General features: G+C 51.5%; 1 protein-coding gene across 2 annotated transcripts in view; it reads left to right on the top strand.

Moving 5' to 3' along the window:
* Positions 1-16,618, top strand: part of stx5a (syntaxin 5A) — a 46,493-nt gene extending 29,875 nt beyond the window's left edge. For both annotated transcript variants that reach the window (XM_059958543.1, XM_059958544.1), the window contains exons 4-11: positions 2,140-2,195; positions 5,874-5,944; positions 8,000-8,116; positions 8,224-8,280; positions 10,987-11,071; positions 12,802-12,902; positions 14,575-14,696; positions 15,211-16,618. In XM_059958543.1, coding sequence (XP_059814526.1) covers positions 2,140-2,195; positions 5,874-5,944; positions 8,000-8,116; positions 8,224-8,280; positions 10,987-11,071; positions 12,802-12,902; positions 14,575-14,696; positions 15,211-15,370 — 769 coding nt within the window. In that variant the 3' untranslated portion in view covers positions 15,371-16,618. The remainder of the gene's footprint in view (positions 1-2,139; positions 2,196-5,873; positions 5,945-7,999; positions 8,117-8,223; positions 8,281-10,986; positions 11,072-12,801; positions 12,903-14,574; positions 14,697-15,210) is intronic.
* The last annotated feature ends 207 nt before the right edge of the window (positions 16,619-16,825 follow it).

Below are 16,825 nucleotides of genomic sequence, written 5' to 3' on the forward strand. Positions count from 1 at the left end.
AGGGGCTATCGTCAATGCCTCGGGATGAATTTTCACTTCAGCATCTGCAGTCTCCCGTGCCTTTGAATCTTCTCTGCCCCTCCACCCCACGATAGGAAACATTCTCTCCACGTCCACACTATTGAGGTCTTTCAATATTCGGTAGATGTCAACGAGACCCCCCCTCCCCCATTCTTCTAAACTCCAGCGAGTCCAGTAGTTTGCTGTTGTGTGCTGGGGCAGCAGGCTGAGGGTAGCAGACACCAACAGAATCAACAAACTCATTCGTAAGGCCAGTGATGTGGAACTGGACTCTCTGACAGTGGTGTCTGAAAAGAGGATGCTGTCCAAGTTGCATGCCACCTTGGACAATGTCTCCCATCCACTCCATAGTGTACTGGTTAGGCACAGGAGTACGTTCAGCCAGAGACTCATTCCACCGAGATGCAACACTGAGCGTCATAGGAAGTCATTCCTGCCTGTGGCCATCAAACTTTACAACTCCTCCCTCGGAGTGTCAGACACCCTGAGCCAATAGGCTGGTCCTGGACTTATTTCCACTGGGCATGATTAACTTATTATTTAATTATTTATGATTTTACTTTGCTATATTTCTTTACTATTCTTGGTTGGTGCGGCTGTAACGAAACCCAATTTCCCTCGGGATCGATAAAGTATGTCTGTCTGTCTGTCTGTACAGGCCCAGAGCCATCAGACGCTTCTCAGATGTTAACCCTTTCATTCCTGGGATCATTCCCATGATCCTCCTCCCTGCACCATGAACCCTCTACAAAGCCAGCACATCCTTTCTTAGATACGGGGCCCAAAACTACTCACTATCTGAACAACACCTTAAAAAGCCTCAGAATTACATCCTTGCTGTTGTATTCTCTTCATCTCGAAACGAATGTTAACTTCACATTTGCCTTCCTCACCACAGACTCAACCTGCAAGTTAACCTTCATGGAATCTGCACTCGGACTCCCGACCCTTCACACCACTGACTTCTGAATCTGTTCCTTGTTTAGAACCTTTATTCCTTCTGCCGAAGTGCATGACCGTACACTCCCTTACACCGCGTTCTTTTGAACTAGTTCCACTGGGGCTGATTTGAGCTTCTGCCTGAGGTCTACTTTCCTGCCCAGTCCTGAAGCCTTGGTCATGCTGAAATCTTTATTCAGCTTTGAAAATACTTCACTTGTCAGTCACAGAAGTCCAAATGTTCGCAGCTCAGAGCCAAAATTAATCCTTGTGCCACTCTCAGGTGTTGAGCAGCTGGGCCCCAGTTCAACACTTTGGGCAGATCTCCATCACATCTTCCCCAATGTCGGTCCCCCTCCATGTTTCTTCAGTACTGCCATCAAGGTATCCCTGCTGGCTGTTGCTCAGCTGTTGGAGTGAACAGTGTTGCACAAAAACCTTAGGCACATGGTATTGTACATCTCTGGGGTGCCTGAGACTTTTACTTGTACTCTATCTGTCAATGTGGAGTGGAGAGCGAGTTTGTAAATCTGGCGGGAGGAAAGGGTGTTGGGAATGGTGAGGGTGGAGGGGTGTGGGACAGGGGGCAGAGAAGGAGTGACCAGGGTAGGGTGACGTGGGTGCAGATAATTTGATTCCAAACAATCAGTTTATTGATCATTATAGAATGTGTCTCTGGTACTTCCTGCTCCCTCCCCTCTCCCTTCCCCTTTTCCCAACCATGATTGGGTATATTTAAGAGATTCTGAGATGGGTACATTGATGATAGTAAAATGGAGGATTGGGGAAGGGAGAGGGGAGTGAAAATCAAATTACCTTACCTGGTAACTCAGGGCTGTGTGTGCCTGCACCCACACTTACCCCTGGCACTCCTACTCTACCACCTGACCCACGCCCCTCCACCCTCACCATTCCCAACACCCTTTCCTCCCGCCAGATTTGCAGACTCGCTCTCCGCTTCACATTGACAAATACAGGACTGTGTAAAAGTCTTGCACCCAAGCTCGCCCTCGTGTCCTCAGATTTTTGCAGGGAGCTGTATAAGTTGCCTGACCTGCTAAGATCCCCCAGCATTTTGTGCATTGCTCTGGCTGCAGAATCTCTTGTGCTTATGAACAATAATTAAAAGGCTTCTTTACAAAGTTGTGTCTGTAAATGCCACTTTGTTTTTCATTGCAGACGAATTGGCAAAGATTTGAGTAACACATTCTCCAAACTGGAAAAGCTCACTATACGTAAGTATTACCGCCAAGCGGAATTAGGGCTACCCCGACACCTGGCTGGTCAGGCCGAAGGGACGCACCCACGTTCTGATCGGTCACCTTTGGACAAAGTGCTTAAAAATACACAAGGCTGAATTAGGGTGAAATTTCAAGTCCACGCCCAGGGTGTAACACTAAATTGAATTTTAAAATTCCGGTGCAAAACTTAGCAGGTCAAGCAGCTTCTGTGAAGGCAAAGGGATGGTTGATATTCCTGTAGAATGCCAGTGTTGTGCAGGGTCTCGACCCATCCCATCCCCTCCATGAATCCCATCTGTTAGTGTCGATATTCCTGTGGAACGTTAGTGTTGTGCAGGGTCTCGACCCATCCCATCCCATCTGAGTTCCTCCAGCAGTTTGTCCGCTCTTTAAGGTTCAGCCTTCTGTGCGTCAGTAATTCTGGTGACTTGCAGGCCGGAATGCCTTTTGTGGAAGAAAGCATGCCGGACTGGTGTGTGGGGAAGAAATTTCTCCTCTAGTCCATTACATGAGGTTTAGTCAGCGCGACTTGGCGTGGGAGAAATCCCATCACACTGCATTGACACTCCCACCTGCATTTCACTTGGAGTATTATCAACAGATCTCATAAAGGATGTTGTCATTGGAGGGACTCCAGAGGAGATGATGAGGGTGATTGTGGGATGAGTGGGTTTGGCAGCTTTGGGCCTGTACTCACTGGAGTGAAACCTAACAAATGTTGAAAGGACTAGATAGGGTGGATGTGGAGAGGGTGTTTCCTGTGGTGGGGTAACCAGAACTAGAAGGCACAGCCTCAGAATTGAGGGGCAACCTTTTAGAACAGAGGTCAGGAGGGTTTTCTTTAGCCAGAGTGGTGAATCTGTGGAATGCTCTGCCACAACTTGCGGGAATATTTAAAGCGGAAGCTGATAGATTCCTGGTTGGTGGGGCATCAAGTGATATGGTGAGAAGGCAGGTGTAAGGGATTGAATGGGATCCAGGATCAGCCACGATGGAATGGCAGAGCGGACTCGATGGGCTGTAAGGCCGAGTTATGCTCCTACGTCTTACGGTCTCGTGTCACTGTGACTCTGGGTCGCCGCTGTTGATCTGAAGAGGAAGAAATTCCTCCACCGAGCAGCAGATGGCGCCAGTGTTGTGAGCAATGATCTGTGGGCAGGGACAGGCGGATCATCAACTCCCTTCGGTCCGCATTATCAGACCTTCCTTCAGCCGACCCTTTGCCAGATTGCAGATCTGAAGCCGGTTCATTCACACAACGTGTCTGTAGTGTAGGGGAACGCGCTCAGTGCAGCCATCACAAGGGTTCCTGGGCTATTGGAGAGGGAGGATTGGGCTGGGCGAGGAGGCCCCTCAATTACTGTGTCCCAACCCCAGCAGCCACCTGAGTCCCTGTTGGTTTTAGGGAATGTAATAGAACACTAAGCTTAAACAAAAAGAAACCTGATATCCCAGACTGTCGGATCGTATTGGGAGATGAAATCCTGAAACAAGTTCACAACTCCAGGTACCTTGGATCGTGGGTAACATCTGATGGCAAATGTCAAACAGACATAAAAGCAGGAACGGTGTTTACAGGAACGAGAAACATCCTGACGGACAAGAAAACAGCAATTGACGTCCACGTTCGAACCCTCAGCTGCTACATTCTCCCTATACAGATGTACGGCTGCGCGACGGACCATCACAAAATCAGTGGGAAAAGGAATCAAAACAGCAGAGATGTGGTTCCTCAGGACAGGATCACCAACGAAGAAGTCCTACAGAGAACAAAAACAAACGTACATTACTTTAAAAAATCAGAAAACAGCGATCAGTATTCTTTGGACACGTCATGCAAAGAGAGACATTGGAACATTTAGTTACAACTGGAAAGCTGGAAGGGTAACGAAGCAGAGGCTGACAGAGGTAGTGCCTGTGGGTTTGTTGTCTGTTCAGAAATCTGATAGCAGAGGCTGTGCCGAACATTGAGTGTGTGTGTCTTCAGGCTCCTGTACTTCCTCTGGGATGGTAGCAATGCCAAGAGGGCATGTCTTGTGTGGTGGGGGTCCTTCCTGATGGATGCCACCTCTTTGAGTCTTTAGGAGTTGCAAGATTCAACACACGAGTGTAAATGAGAATGAAATAATTGTTAGGCCGAGTATGACCTATTGTTAGACAGAAGTATAGGTATGAAAGCAATCCTATAGACCACACTGTACAAATCTCACACACACACACTCACTCTCACTCTTGCTCATACACACACACACACACACTCTCACTCTCACTCTCACACACACACTCCCTTGCACGCACTCACTCTCACACACACACTCCCTCGCACGCACTCACTCTCACACACACACTCACTCGGCACTCTGTCACACATTCACTCTCTCACACACACTCCCTCGCACGCACTCACTCTCACTCACACACATACTCCCTCGCACGTTCTCACTCACACACACACTCACTCGGCACTCTGTCACACATTCACTCTCAGACACACACACTCACACACTCACTCCCTCGCACGCACTCACTCTCACACACACACACTCGCGCTCTCTCCCTCTCACTCCGTCACACATTCACTGTATTGTTATGTGTGATGAGAAAACCATGGGGAGATGGGGTCCAGCGTTGACCCCCCGTGAACTGTGCTGCTAACGAGAGAGAGAGAAAGAGGGGGAGAGGCGCCATGCTGCACATGCTGATAATGAGAGAGACACAAGGATTTAAAATTATGGCTTCTTCTCTGATTGTTGACTTTACTTTCAAGGACTTTGCCTGCTTGTGTGAATCCTTGCTGACACTGCAGAGTGATGCCAGGTGCCTGCTGAGACAGGAGGGAGTGACCCAGTTTGATGGATGGCTGGTACCCCAGCTGGGGAGATAAAAGATGAGTCTGCTGAGACACTGGCAGACACGCCACTGGACACTGAACGAGTGTTGTGCACCCACAGGAAGGTGGGAATTCGGCGGAATCGGTCCGAAGCTCACAATGTGTGAAGGCAGACCGGTGGGGGCTTGTGTGTGTGTCCTTCCTCTCCTGGGTGACAGGCTCCCCACTGAAGAATGGTCTAGCAGGGAATGGAAGGGTCATAACCGAATGACCACAACAGTACAACGGAACAAGACGACAGAAGGTGTGCCTGCTGCAGCTGCTCATCTCTCGCTCTCTCTCTCTCTCTCCAACGTCACAACAGCAACTACCTCAATCCAATCTGAACAGAACTGAACTCCGCATTATCTTAAGACTATTCGTTTATCCCTAGACTACGATAGAGCTTGGTTTTGATTCTTGTTCCTACACTTCTGTATTTATCATTGCTGACCTGTTTTATATGTGTATTTGCATGTTTGATACTGTATTATTTAGTTTACTAATAAACACCTTTAGTTACAGTACCACCAGACCCCAACGTATCATTCCATTTCTGCTGGTTTAGTAACCCGGTCACGGGGTAGGTGACAGTATGTACACTAGGGTACACCAGGTGATGGGTGGGTTTGTGATGGGAGCAGGGTGGGTGTGGCCCTGAGGCTCTGACCTTTCCCACTGCATCGGAAGTGTTATCCATTGTTGTGGAATATGAGCCCCAGCCCGTGGTGCGGTTGTGGGAGAGTCTCTTGTTTTCCATTAGTCCCAGCTCGCACTGACAGTGTCTTCTGGTTTCATTGCAGTTGCAAAGCGCAAATCACTCTTCGATGACAAAGCAGTTGAAATTGAAGAACTGACCTACATCATCAAACAGGTTTGGGCAGTTAAAATGCCTTCGGGCTTGTTTTGTTAAACTGTACTGCCCAATCCCTTTACAGCATGTCAGGAACCATTGACACAACACCATCTGCATCTTCTCTCGCAAAGTATTTTCAAAGGGCACGACTGGCTTGCAAATCAGGGCTTTTTACCTCCTTTGTGGGTGAGAATGATGCTAGGAGTGAAAGGGTTAACATGAACGAATTGATGGCTCTGGGCCTGTACTTGCTGACTTTAGAAAAATGGAGGTGAGGGAGGAGTCCTTATTGAAATCTATAAAATATTGAATGGCCTAGATAGAGTGGATGTGGAGAGGATGTTTCCTGTAGTGGGGGAGTCTAGGACCGGAGGACACAGATAGAGTGGATGTGGAGAGGATGTTTCCTGTAGTGGGGGAGTCTAGGACCAGAGGACACAGATAGAGTGGATGTGGAGAGGATGTTTCCTATAGTGGGGGAGTCTGGGATCAGAGGACACAGATAGAGTGGATGTGGAGAGGATGTTTCCTATAGTGGGAGAGTCTAGGACCAGAGGACACAGATAGAGTGGATGTGGAGAGGATGTTTCCTATAGTGGGAGAGTCTAGGACCACAGGACACAGATAGAGTGGATGTGGAGAGGATGTTTCCCATAGTGGGGGAGTCTAGGACCAGTGGACACAGATAGAGTGGATGTGGAGAGGATGTTTCCTATAGTGGGGGAGTCTAGGACCAGTGGACACAGATAGAGTGGATGTGGAGAGGATGTTTCCTATAGTGGGGGAGTCTAGGACCAGAGGACACAGATAGAGTGGATGTGGAGAGGATGTTTCCTATAGTGGGGGAGTCTGGGATCAGAGGACACAGATAGAGTGGATGTGGAGAGGATGTTTCCTATAGTGGGAGAGTCTAGGACCAGAGGACACAGATAGAGTGGATGTGGAGAGGATGTTTCCTATAGTGGGAGAGTCTAGGACCACAGGACACAGATAGAGTGGATGTGGAGAGGATGTTTCCCATAGTGGGGGAGTCTAGGACCAGTGGACACAGATAGAGTGGATGTGGAGAGGATGTTTCCTATAGTGGGGGAGTCTAGGACCAGTGGACACAGATAGAGTGGATGTGGAGAGGATGTTTCCTATAGTGGGGGAGTCTAGGACCAGAGGACACAGATAGAGTGGATGTGGTGAGGATGTTTCCTGTAGTGGGGGAGTCTAGGACCAGGGGACACAGAGTGGTTGTGGAGAGGATGTTTCCTATAGTGGGGGAGTCTAGGACCAGTGGACACAGATTGAGCGGATGTGGAGAGGATGTTTCCTATAGTGGGGGAGTCCAGGACCAGAGGACACAGATAGAGTGGATGTGGAGAGGATGTTTCCTATAGTGGGGGAGTCTAGGACCAGAGGACACAGATAGAGTGGATGTGGAGAGGATGTTTCCTATAGTGGGGGAGTCTAGGACCAGTGGACACAGATAGAGTGGATGTGGAGAGGGTGTTTCCTATAGTGGGGGGGAGTCTAGGAGCAGAGTACAGTGAGTACAGGCCCAGAGCCATCAAAAACTCCTCCTGCGTTACCCCTTTCATTCCTGGGGTCATTCTCACGAACCTCCTCTGTGTCCTCTCTACTGGCAGCACATCCTTTCTCAAATAAGGGCCTAAAATCGCTCACTACAGTGCAGATGTGGTCTGACCGATGCCTTACAAAGCCTCAGCATTACATTTTTGCTTTATATGCTAGTCGCCTGGAAATGAATGCTTACGTGACCTCACCACCGTCTCCATTTAGAAAGTAATCTGCGCCTTTATTCCCTGTACTAAAGCGCATGGCCATCTCCTTCTGTCACTTTGTCCATCTGCCTGAGTCCTTCCTCAACACTACCTCCCCTCCACTGGGCTCTGTATCATACTCAAAGCCATAAGTTCTGTCTATCAGTCAGTGACAAGAAGCTGATGCAGTCTGACTGTTCCGTACGCAGTACGTCACGTTCAAACAGAGGTCAGGGGCCCCAGAGGGCCGAACGGCGGGATCTGCGGGGTTGTTCACCACCTCATTCACTCCTGTCTCCTCCAGGATATCAACAGCCTGAACAAACAGATCGCACAACTGCAAGACTTTGTCAGAGCCAAGGGGAGCCAAAACGGGCGGCACTTACAGACACATTCCAACACCATCGTGGTCTCACTGCAGGTAAACCGACCCAGAGCCCGCGAGGCACGCAATCGTCCCGTCTGCACGGAGCCCAGCCGTGCCTGTGCTGAAAAACGTTTAACCTGTTCCTTCCTTCCCTCTTGCAGTCCAGACTGGCCTCCATGTCAAACGACTTCAAATCGGTTCTTGAAGTGAGGACAGAGGTAATGGACATTGCTTTTCCTGTAGTGTGTTTAGTGTGCTGTGACTGGGAGTGGCAGGGTCTTTGAAATACAAGAAGGGTGGTGGTAGAGAAAGCAATAGAATCAGGTACAGGAGCCTCAGGTCCCACACCACCAGGTTCAGGAACAGTTATTACCCCTCAACCATCAGGCTCCTGAACCAGAGGGAATAACCTCAACTGTGAACTGATTCCATCGGGAAGGAGGTACAGGAGCCTCAGGTCCCACACCACCAGGTTCAGGAACAGTTATTACCCCTCAACCATCAGGCTCCTGAACCAGAGGGAATAACCTGAACTCTGAACTGATTCCATCGGGAAGGAGGTACAGGAGCCTCAGGTCCCACACCACCAGGTTCAGGAACAGTTATTACCCCTCAACCATCAGGCTCCTGAACCAGAGGGAATAACCTCAACTGTGAACTGATTCCATCGGGAAGGAGGTACAGGAGCCTCAGGTCCCACTCCACCAGGTTCAGGAACAGTTATTACCCCTCAACCATCAGGCTCCTGAACCAGAGGGAATAACCTGAACTCTGAACTGATTCCATCGGGAAGGAGGTACAGGAGCCTCAGGTCCCACACCACCAGGTTCAGGAACAGTTATTACCCCTCAACCATCAGGCTCCTGAACCAGTGAGGATAACCTCAACTCTGAACTGATTCCATCGGGAAGGAGGTACAGGAGCCTCAGGTCCCACACCACCAGGTTCAGGAACAGTTATTATCCCTCAACCATCAGGCTCCTGAACCAGTGAGGATAACCTCAACTCTGAACTGATTCCATCAGAAAGGAGGTACAGGAGCCTCAGGTCCCACACCACCAGGTTCAGGAACAGTTATTACCCCTCAACCATCAGGCTCCTGAACCAGTGAGGATAACCTCAACTCTGAACTGATTCCATTGGGAATGAGGTACAGGAGCCTCAGGTCCCACACCACCAGTTCAGGAACAGTTATTACCCTCAACCATCAGGCTCCTGAACCAGGGGTAATAACTGTTCCTGAACCTGGAGGTGTGGGACCTGAGGCTCCTGTACCTGAGAAGAGAGCAGGTCCTGAAAGGTGGGTCCTTGCTGGTGGATGCTGCTTTCCTACAACACCAAACCCTAATCCTAATGTCGATGTGCCCAGGGGTGGGGAGGGCTTTACCCGTGATGGACTGGGCCGTATCCACTACTTGTAGGATCTTCCATTCAAGAGCATTGGTGTTTCCACACCAGGCGGGGGCATAACCAGTTAATGTACTATGCACTGCAATTTTGATGTGACTAACTTATAAGTGACTCTTGGCCAGAGGAACTCTTCTGTGTAGCAGAAGGGCTTACAAATCCGAATCAGAGCAGGTATCTAAACAGCTGGTGTGTGTTGGGCGGAGGGATGTGCAAAGAATGTGGACACTCGATGAGTTTCCCAAGTGCCCCTCCCCACCCAACGAGGCCAAGCCACCCCTGTTACACCCAAATGGCCATAACCCGGATGTCTTCGGGAGCGGCTGCATCATTTTGTGGTGTGAAGGCGGCCAGGCAGGACCCTACAGCGGATGGGAAAAACACTGAGAGGATGGCTGGGTCTCCCTTCCCCGAATAGTGACATTTACTGGGAACATTGTGGACAAAGGGCCCGAGCATCCATCCCATCCCGCAATCTCTCTGACCCCCTGCCCTCAGGAGAGAGGTACAGGAGCATCAGATGGGGTAACGGCTTCTCCCCTGCCCTCAGGAGAGAGGTACAGGAGCAAAAGACGGGGTAACAGCTTCTCCCCTGCCCTCAGGAGAGAGGTACAGGAGCATCAGACAGGGTAACAGCTTCTCCCCTGCCCTCAGGAGAGAGGTACAGGAGCAAAAGACGGGGTAACAGCTTCTCCCCTGCCCTCGGGAGAGAGGTACAGGAGCATCAGACGGGGTAACAGCTTCTCCCCTGCCCTCGGGAGAGAGGTACAGGAGCATCAGATGGGGTAATAGCTTCGCCCCTGCCCTCGGGAGAGAGGTACAGGAGCATCAGACGGGGTAACAGCTTCTCCCCTGCCCTCGGGAGAGAGGTACAGGAGCATCAGACGGGGTAACAGCTTCTCCCCTGCCCTCGGGAGAGAGGTACAGGAGCATCAGACGGGGTAACAGCTTCTCCCCTGCCCTCGGGAGAGAGGTACAGGAGCATCAGACGGGGTACCAGCTTCTCCCCTGCCCTCAGGAGAGAGGTACAGGAGCATCAGACGGGGTACCAGCTTCTCCCCTGCCAGCCGTCACTTCCACAGCGAGCTGCTTACTGTGCAGTACGCTACAGGCAGTTTGAATTGTATCTTATTATGTTGGTGTCTGTGCTATAGGGGTGACCGTGGTCCAGAGGAGTGTTGTTTGGTTGTACATATGTACAGTCAGATGACGATAAACTCTGGACTGGAGCATCTGGAAGAAACCCCTGCAGTCACAGGGAGAACGACGGTGCTGGGAATCGACCCTAGTTCACTGGTGCTGTAACCGCTACACTACCGGGCTGCCCCAGAATCAACACTGGAAGCAGGGGTGCTGTCTCTGGGACACGGGTCACTGTATGAGGGGTATAGACAGGGAGAACAGGACCAACACAGTTCAGTGTGAAAGGGGTGGCAATGTGGAGCAGACACTGGGTGGGTGGGGGGGGGGGGGTCGTTTGACCTCTTAAAGTTATTTGTTCTCTCCTCGACCAACAGAACCTCAAAATGCAACGGAACAGGAGAGAACAGTTTTCACTAGCCACGGTATCCAGTCTCCCTCCTTCGGCCGCTAATGGTTATGGTAAGCGCCTTGCATTCTCGATTGTCGCACGTCGGGGAGCGACGTCAGAGCAGAGTTCTGGCCATTGTGGACAGGGGGACCCAGGAGCAGCGCTGTGACCTCCCCTACATCAGTGAGGTCTGGTGTAAATTGATCAGCCTCCATCACGATGTGTTCCTTCAGTGAATCGGGGCTGAGAGCCTTCACTGAGCCTCAGTGTCCAGCTGGTCATTCCGCCTAATTCCGCCATCTGTGGCACTCTACCCAGGCCAGGACTCTCTCCACGAGTCCCTCGTCCACTCGTTCCTGCCCTCTGACCTCTGCCGCCCCCCCCCCCCCCCCCCCCCCCCAGCAGTGAGGCGACATTTTGCCTGCTTTGGGGTTGTCTGGTGTGACCTGATGGCCTGCTCCGTGCACCGTAAAAGGTGGGATTTCCTGGTGTCACCCGTTTCAGTTTGGATTCCAATTCCGACATGGCCTCCACAGTGAGGCAACGTTCAGGTTGGAGGGGCAAACCGTCACATTCTGTCTGGCTGGCCTCCAACCTGATGGCACCAACGGTAAATCTTACAGCTTCCGATAATGTCTTCCCACCACCATCTGGAGCCCCTCCTCCTTTCTTTTCTACCATGGTCCCCTCTCAGGTTCCTCCGTCAGCCCTTCCACTATCATCTGCCAGCCTCCCTCGCCCGCCTCCCCCTTCTTCTGCCCCGTCCTGAGGAAGGAACGTCAACTGTCCGTTCCCCTCCCAAGATGCTGCCTGACCTGCACCTGTAGAATCAGGCTCAGCGGCCTTTCTACCGGTGCCCCACCGCTGGCGAACAGGGAATTGGGGTAGAAGAGGTTGGGAGTAAAAGCTTCCCTGAGAGCAGTGTTTTGTCATTATCTATGTGTGGAATAATGTTGCAGTCCTCAGCCGTTGGCGTGCAGGAACAGGGCAAACCAGTTCAGCTGCTCCCAAACAGTCCCCTTCACCAGAACAGGCCCTTCCACCCATCAGTCAGTGCTGGGTTCTGTTGGCGTAGGAGTGTGAGGTGACTCTCGCAGGCTGCCCCCAGCTGTCTTGGTTGTTCACACCAACTATACATTTCAACGCATGTTCCCACCTACCCGTGATTAATAAATGGATCTACATCCGAATCGATCCCATTGTTTCTCCTGCACTCACCCGCCCCCCCCCCAACCGAGGCACCTCCACATTGGGGTCAATTAGCTCCTGGGGATGTGAGAGCCAGCCCGTGAGGTCACATTGAACCCAGGCGCCGTAGGGCAGAAGCTCTGCTGATTTGGTCTGAGTCTTGACCCCAGCCACCCTGAAAACTCCCGTCACACCAAAATCCATCCATCCCGATCCCAACAGGTTGGGGCTGACGGGGTGGGGTGGGGGGGAAGGAGTTGCAGGTCTCCCACTGCTCTGTGGGGAAGAAGTCCCTCCTTCCTCAGCTGTGCTCCCGCCTGGGTGGGTGGATGGAAGGGACTTTATCGCACACATCAGGTATCTCCTCTTACCCCTCACCAGTGCCGTCCGGTTTTGGACTCCCCCGCATTGGAGAGAAAGACTGTCATTCATTCTCTGCATCTCTCATGGTTTGACAAGCCTCCGAAGGGTCACGCCCTCATGCTCTCAATAAGTCACTCCGAATGCTACCCTAATGCCGGATCGCCAGCAACCCCGGCCCAATGCTCACATTGGCACAAAGCCGAGGAGAGTCCTGGCGCCTCCACCCACATCTCGCTCTTCCCGTCCGCAGGTGGGTCGGTGCTGCTGAAGGACGACGCACGCAGGTCAGGGGACGTCGCCATTGACATGGACGCCAGGTCCAGCCAGCAGCTGCAGCTCATCGACGAGCAGGTAAGGAGGGTCGTCCTGGGTTTCTGTGTTTCAGTCTAAGGTGCTTTCAGAAGTCAGGAACGAGGCACAAAACCTGTTGCTTCATAATCGTTTTACTATAGAACTGGGGAAAGAGGGGCAGAAGCTGCGAGTCTGCTTTGTATTTATCTCACAACGTCCTTCGTAGCTGCCTCGTTTGTTATGTGCCATGTCAAATTGCTCTGGGCAAATCTTCCTGCAGAAGTGGTTTGCCATTGCCTCCTTCTGGGCAGTGTCTTTACAAGACGGGTGACCCCAGCCGTTATCAACACTGGTCAGAGATTGTCTGCCTGGGGTCAGTGGTCACATAACCAGGACTGGATCTGCACCGGCTGCTCGTACGACCGTCCACCACCTTCTCCCACGGCTTCACGTGACCCTGATCAGGGGCTAAGCAGGAGCTACACCTTGCCCGAGGGTGACCTGCAGGCCGGCAGAGGGAAGGAGCCCCTCACACCTCCATTGGTAGAGACGTATCTCCCCCCCCCCCCCCACCCTGTCACCCAAATGAGGGGTACAGATAGACCTGTTCCACTGAGACTAGAACCAGAGGTCATGGGTCAAGGGTGAAAAGTGAAATGTTTACGGGGAACATGAGAGGGGATGCTTCACTCAGATGGAGGTAGTGTGGAAGCGGGGGGTGGGAGGAGGGGCCTGTTTCTGTGCTGCAGTTTTCTATACCTCCAGTAGCTTACAGACGATTAAATTGACGCTACTTTGTGTTGAGCAGAGATGAGAAAAACTCCATGCAAAATTATATTAATAAAATTAACCAGTTAGTCAATACTGCAGTAAAAAATGAACCAAGGTGAAAACACTTACTCTCTAAATGTACAACATGTGAGCTCCCAGAATTATACCTTTTACAATCAGGGGAGGCATATTAAACTGTTACGCCTAAGATACAAGAGGAGAATTGAAGAAAATAACAATTAAACAGTCTGAACCAAGAATGATTCCCTTCTGTCCACCGGAGGTCTCTGTCTTCTGTTGGGGTGGAGGGAAAGTTGAGGCTTTCTTTATAAAGCACTGCTGCGTATTGTGAGCCGTTTATCTAAGAAGGGATGTGCTGACATTGGACAGGGTTCAAAGCAGAGTGATTCCAGCAGTGAAGGGGCTACCGTATGAGGACCGATTGAAGCCTCTGGTCTTGTACTCACTGGAATTCAAACGTCTGGAGGAGAGGATCTCATTGAAACTTATCAAAATGCTGACAGGTCTTAAACGAGTGAACGTGGAGTCAGTGAATGTTCCATCCTGTCTTTCTGATCTGATTCGGACTTAATAATCACGTCATTTGCGTTAACAACTTCGCCATGGTAGTGTCGTGGTTAGTACATCGTTATTACAGCTCGGGGCGTCGGAGTTCGGTTCCAGTGTCCTCTGTAAGGAGATTTTATGTTTTCTCCCCGTAGAATGCCTGTGTTTCCTCCCACTTCCCAAAGACCAACCGGACCGGTTAGGAGGTTAATTGGGCATTGTAAATTGGCCTGTGATTAGACTGGGGTTAAATCAGAGATTGCTGTGTGGTACGGTTGGTTGGGTCGGAGGGGCCTGTCCATGCTCTATCTGTACATGAATAAATCCCAGATTCATCCACTGGTGGAGCCCCACCAGGAATGAGTCCGTGTGACTGCTGTTGTTTCCCCCACAGGATTCCTACATCCAGAGCAGAGCAGACACCATGCAGAACATTGAAGCCACCATCGTCGAGCTGGGCTCCATATTCCAGCAGCTGGCCCACATGGTCAAGGAACAGGAGGAGACCATACAGAGGTAGGCTGGGCGAAGGTGTTCTGTGTGTTGACGAGACTGCTGGTGTCTGTCCCTCTGATGGAGGGAGCACCCTGCCTGAGGCTGGGTTAGCTCTCAGCCCCTGCTTCTTCCCTGCAGCGGCCTGGGGTAGAATCTCGGTCCACAGCGGGATTGGATCAATCCACCTGCCATCGTGTGTGTGTGTGGCCATACAGGGGTGCTGGAGGGGATTAATGGGCACGTCAGAAAGTAGGTTTAAGACACAAAAGGCCCTGCAGATTTCGAGCAATGCGTAAAATGCTGGATGAACTCAGCAGGTCGGAAAAGAGTTGAGCAGTTGGTGTATCAGCACTGATGAAGGCTGTTGGCCCAAGACGCCTACTGGTTATTCCCCTCCGTGGGTGCTGCCCAAGCTGAGTTCCTGCAGAGGGCCAGCGTAGGCTCTCTGGGCCGAATGGTCTCCTGTGGTGCAATAGGTTGAGCGTAGGGAGGATTGGGTGACGACTGTGCTTGCTGACCTGTGCTCTATCTGCAGGATCGACACCAACATCGAGGACACCCAGCTGAACGTGGAGGCAGCTCACTCAGAGATCCTGAAGTACTTCCAGTCTGTTACCTCCAACCGCTGGCTCATGATCAAGATCTTCCTCATCCTCGCCGTCTTCTTTGTTGTGTTCGTGGTGTTCCTGGCCTAGAACCGCTCCTGGAGCCCCCACCTGCGTGCTCTCCTCCTCCGCGGATGGTGCTGAAGGACACGGAAGGGCACGCGGCGGGATCGACCTTGGAATCCAATGGCGCTGCTGTCTTTGGGGTGTTGCTGGTCTCGGCCAGCCGCCCCCTTTACCCATTCTAACCCCACCGGTGCCAGCTGTGGCCCGCGATGAGCCAAAAATGCTGGAAGTGTGCAGCGGGCCCACGGACATCAGTTACTGTGACCACTCTCACTCCTTCCCTCAGTCTGTCCCTCTCCCTCGCCCTGTTCATAGTGTTTTCTTCTCTGTAGACCGCCGAGCCAGCTGGACCCTTCGTTGCTGTTGGAAGTCGCTGAGGAGGTTAACTTTCCCCGGCAAGGACAGCTGTTCATTCAGACTTTGCCGACAATCGTGGCCGTCTGTCAGTGGCAACTGAATTCCTTGTTAAGTCCAAGGATCGGCACCGAAGAGGCATCTTGAAGTTTGGCGGTTACCAGCAGCTCAAGATGACCAGGGACTGCTGATCTGATTTGCGACTTTGAGCTGTATATTCAGGGTCTAATTTAAACTTCATCTTCTCCTCCCTCTAAAATCAAGGTGATGTGTTCTTCACACTTTAATTTTGTAACAGGGACTGGGACTAGACCAGAGACTTTGAGTGAACCTACCTGGGTCCCCCATCTTTCCCAGAAAAAGAATCCCCCCCCCCCCCCCCCCCACCGCACCACCATATCTCTTGCATTTTATTTTCCATCCTTTGTGTCAAAGCCGCTAACTGGTTCTCAAGGTGCCCTGAATTGGAGGCCAGTTGGTAAAAACTGGGTCGTTCCATCACGAACAGTGTTTCCATATTAATGACCCCTCTCTGCTGCTCTCTCAGATCCACCCAGTTAAGAAAGTGTGCTGGTTACTCGATAGCCAAGGAGATACCAAGAAAATGAGTCCTGACAATGCTCCGGATGATTCTGTAAATTGTCTACCTTCGACAAATAAATGAAATTTTCTGCTGAGGGTTAGCTAACCACGGTCAGTAACCATTTTGTTATTTCTGCAGGGAGCGAGCAGTCTGTCTGGTTGTCTTGTCCCCTCACCATCAGTTCCAGAGTAGAGTATCAGCAAGGGAGGAGAAAGGGCTTGCTTCTCTCCCCATTTCAATGGAAGGTGCAGAGTTGGCCGTTCAACCCTCCTGATTGTCGAGCACCCATTCTCCCCGCATTCCCAGCAAATTCCCCCCCCCCCCCCCACACACACTCTCACACATACAGATTCTACCCCTCGCCCACATACACGGCGCAGGGAGGGGTGGCACTGAATGATTAACCAGCGGGGGGATGCTGGAAAGGCCCCGGGGGCAGAACGTGCAAACTCCACACGGTTGGAGTGGCCGCCTTCCCTCTCGCTGAGGCGGCGGGGAGAGGTGATTTCTGACGGCTGTGCCCAGCACGGTTCAGCCCCTCT

Source organism: Hypanus sabinus, unplaced genomic scaffold, assembly GCF_030144855.1.
Source record: "Hypanus sabinus isolate sHypSab1 unplaced genomic scaffold, sHypSab1.hap1 scaffold_1081, whole genome shotgun sequence".
NCBI lineage: Eukaryota > Metazoa > Chordata > Chondrichthyes > Myliobatiformes > Dasyatidae > Hypanus > Hypanus sabinus.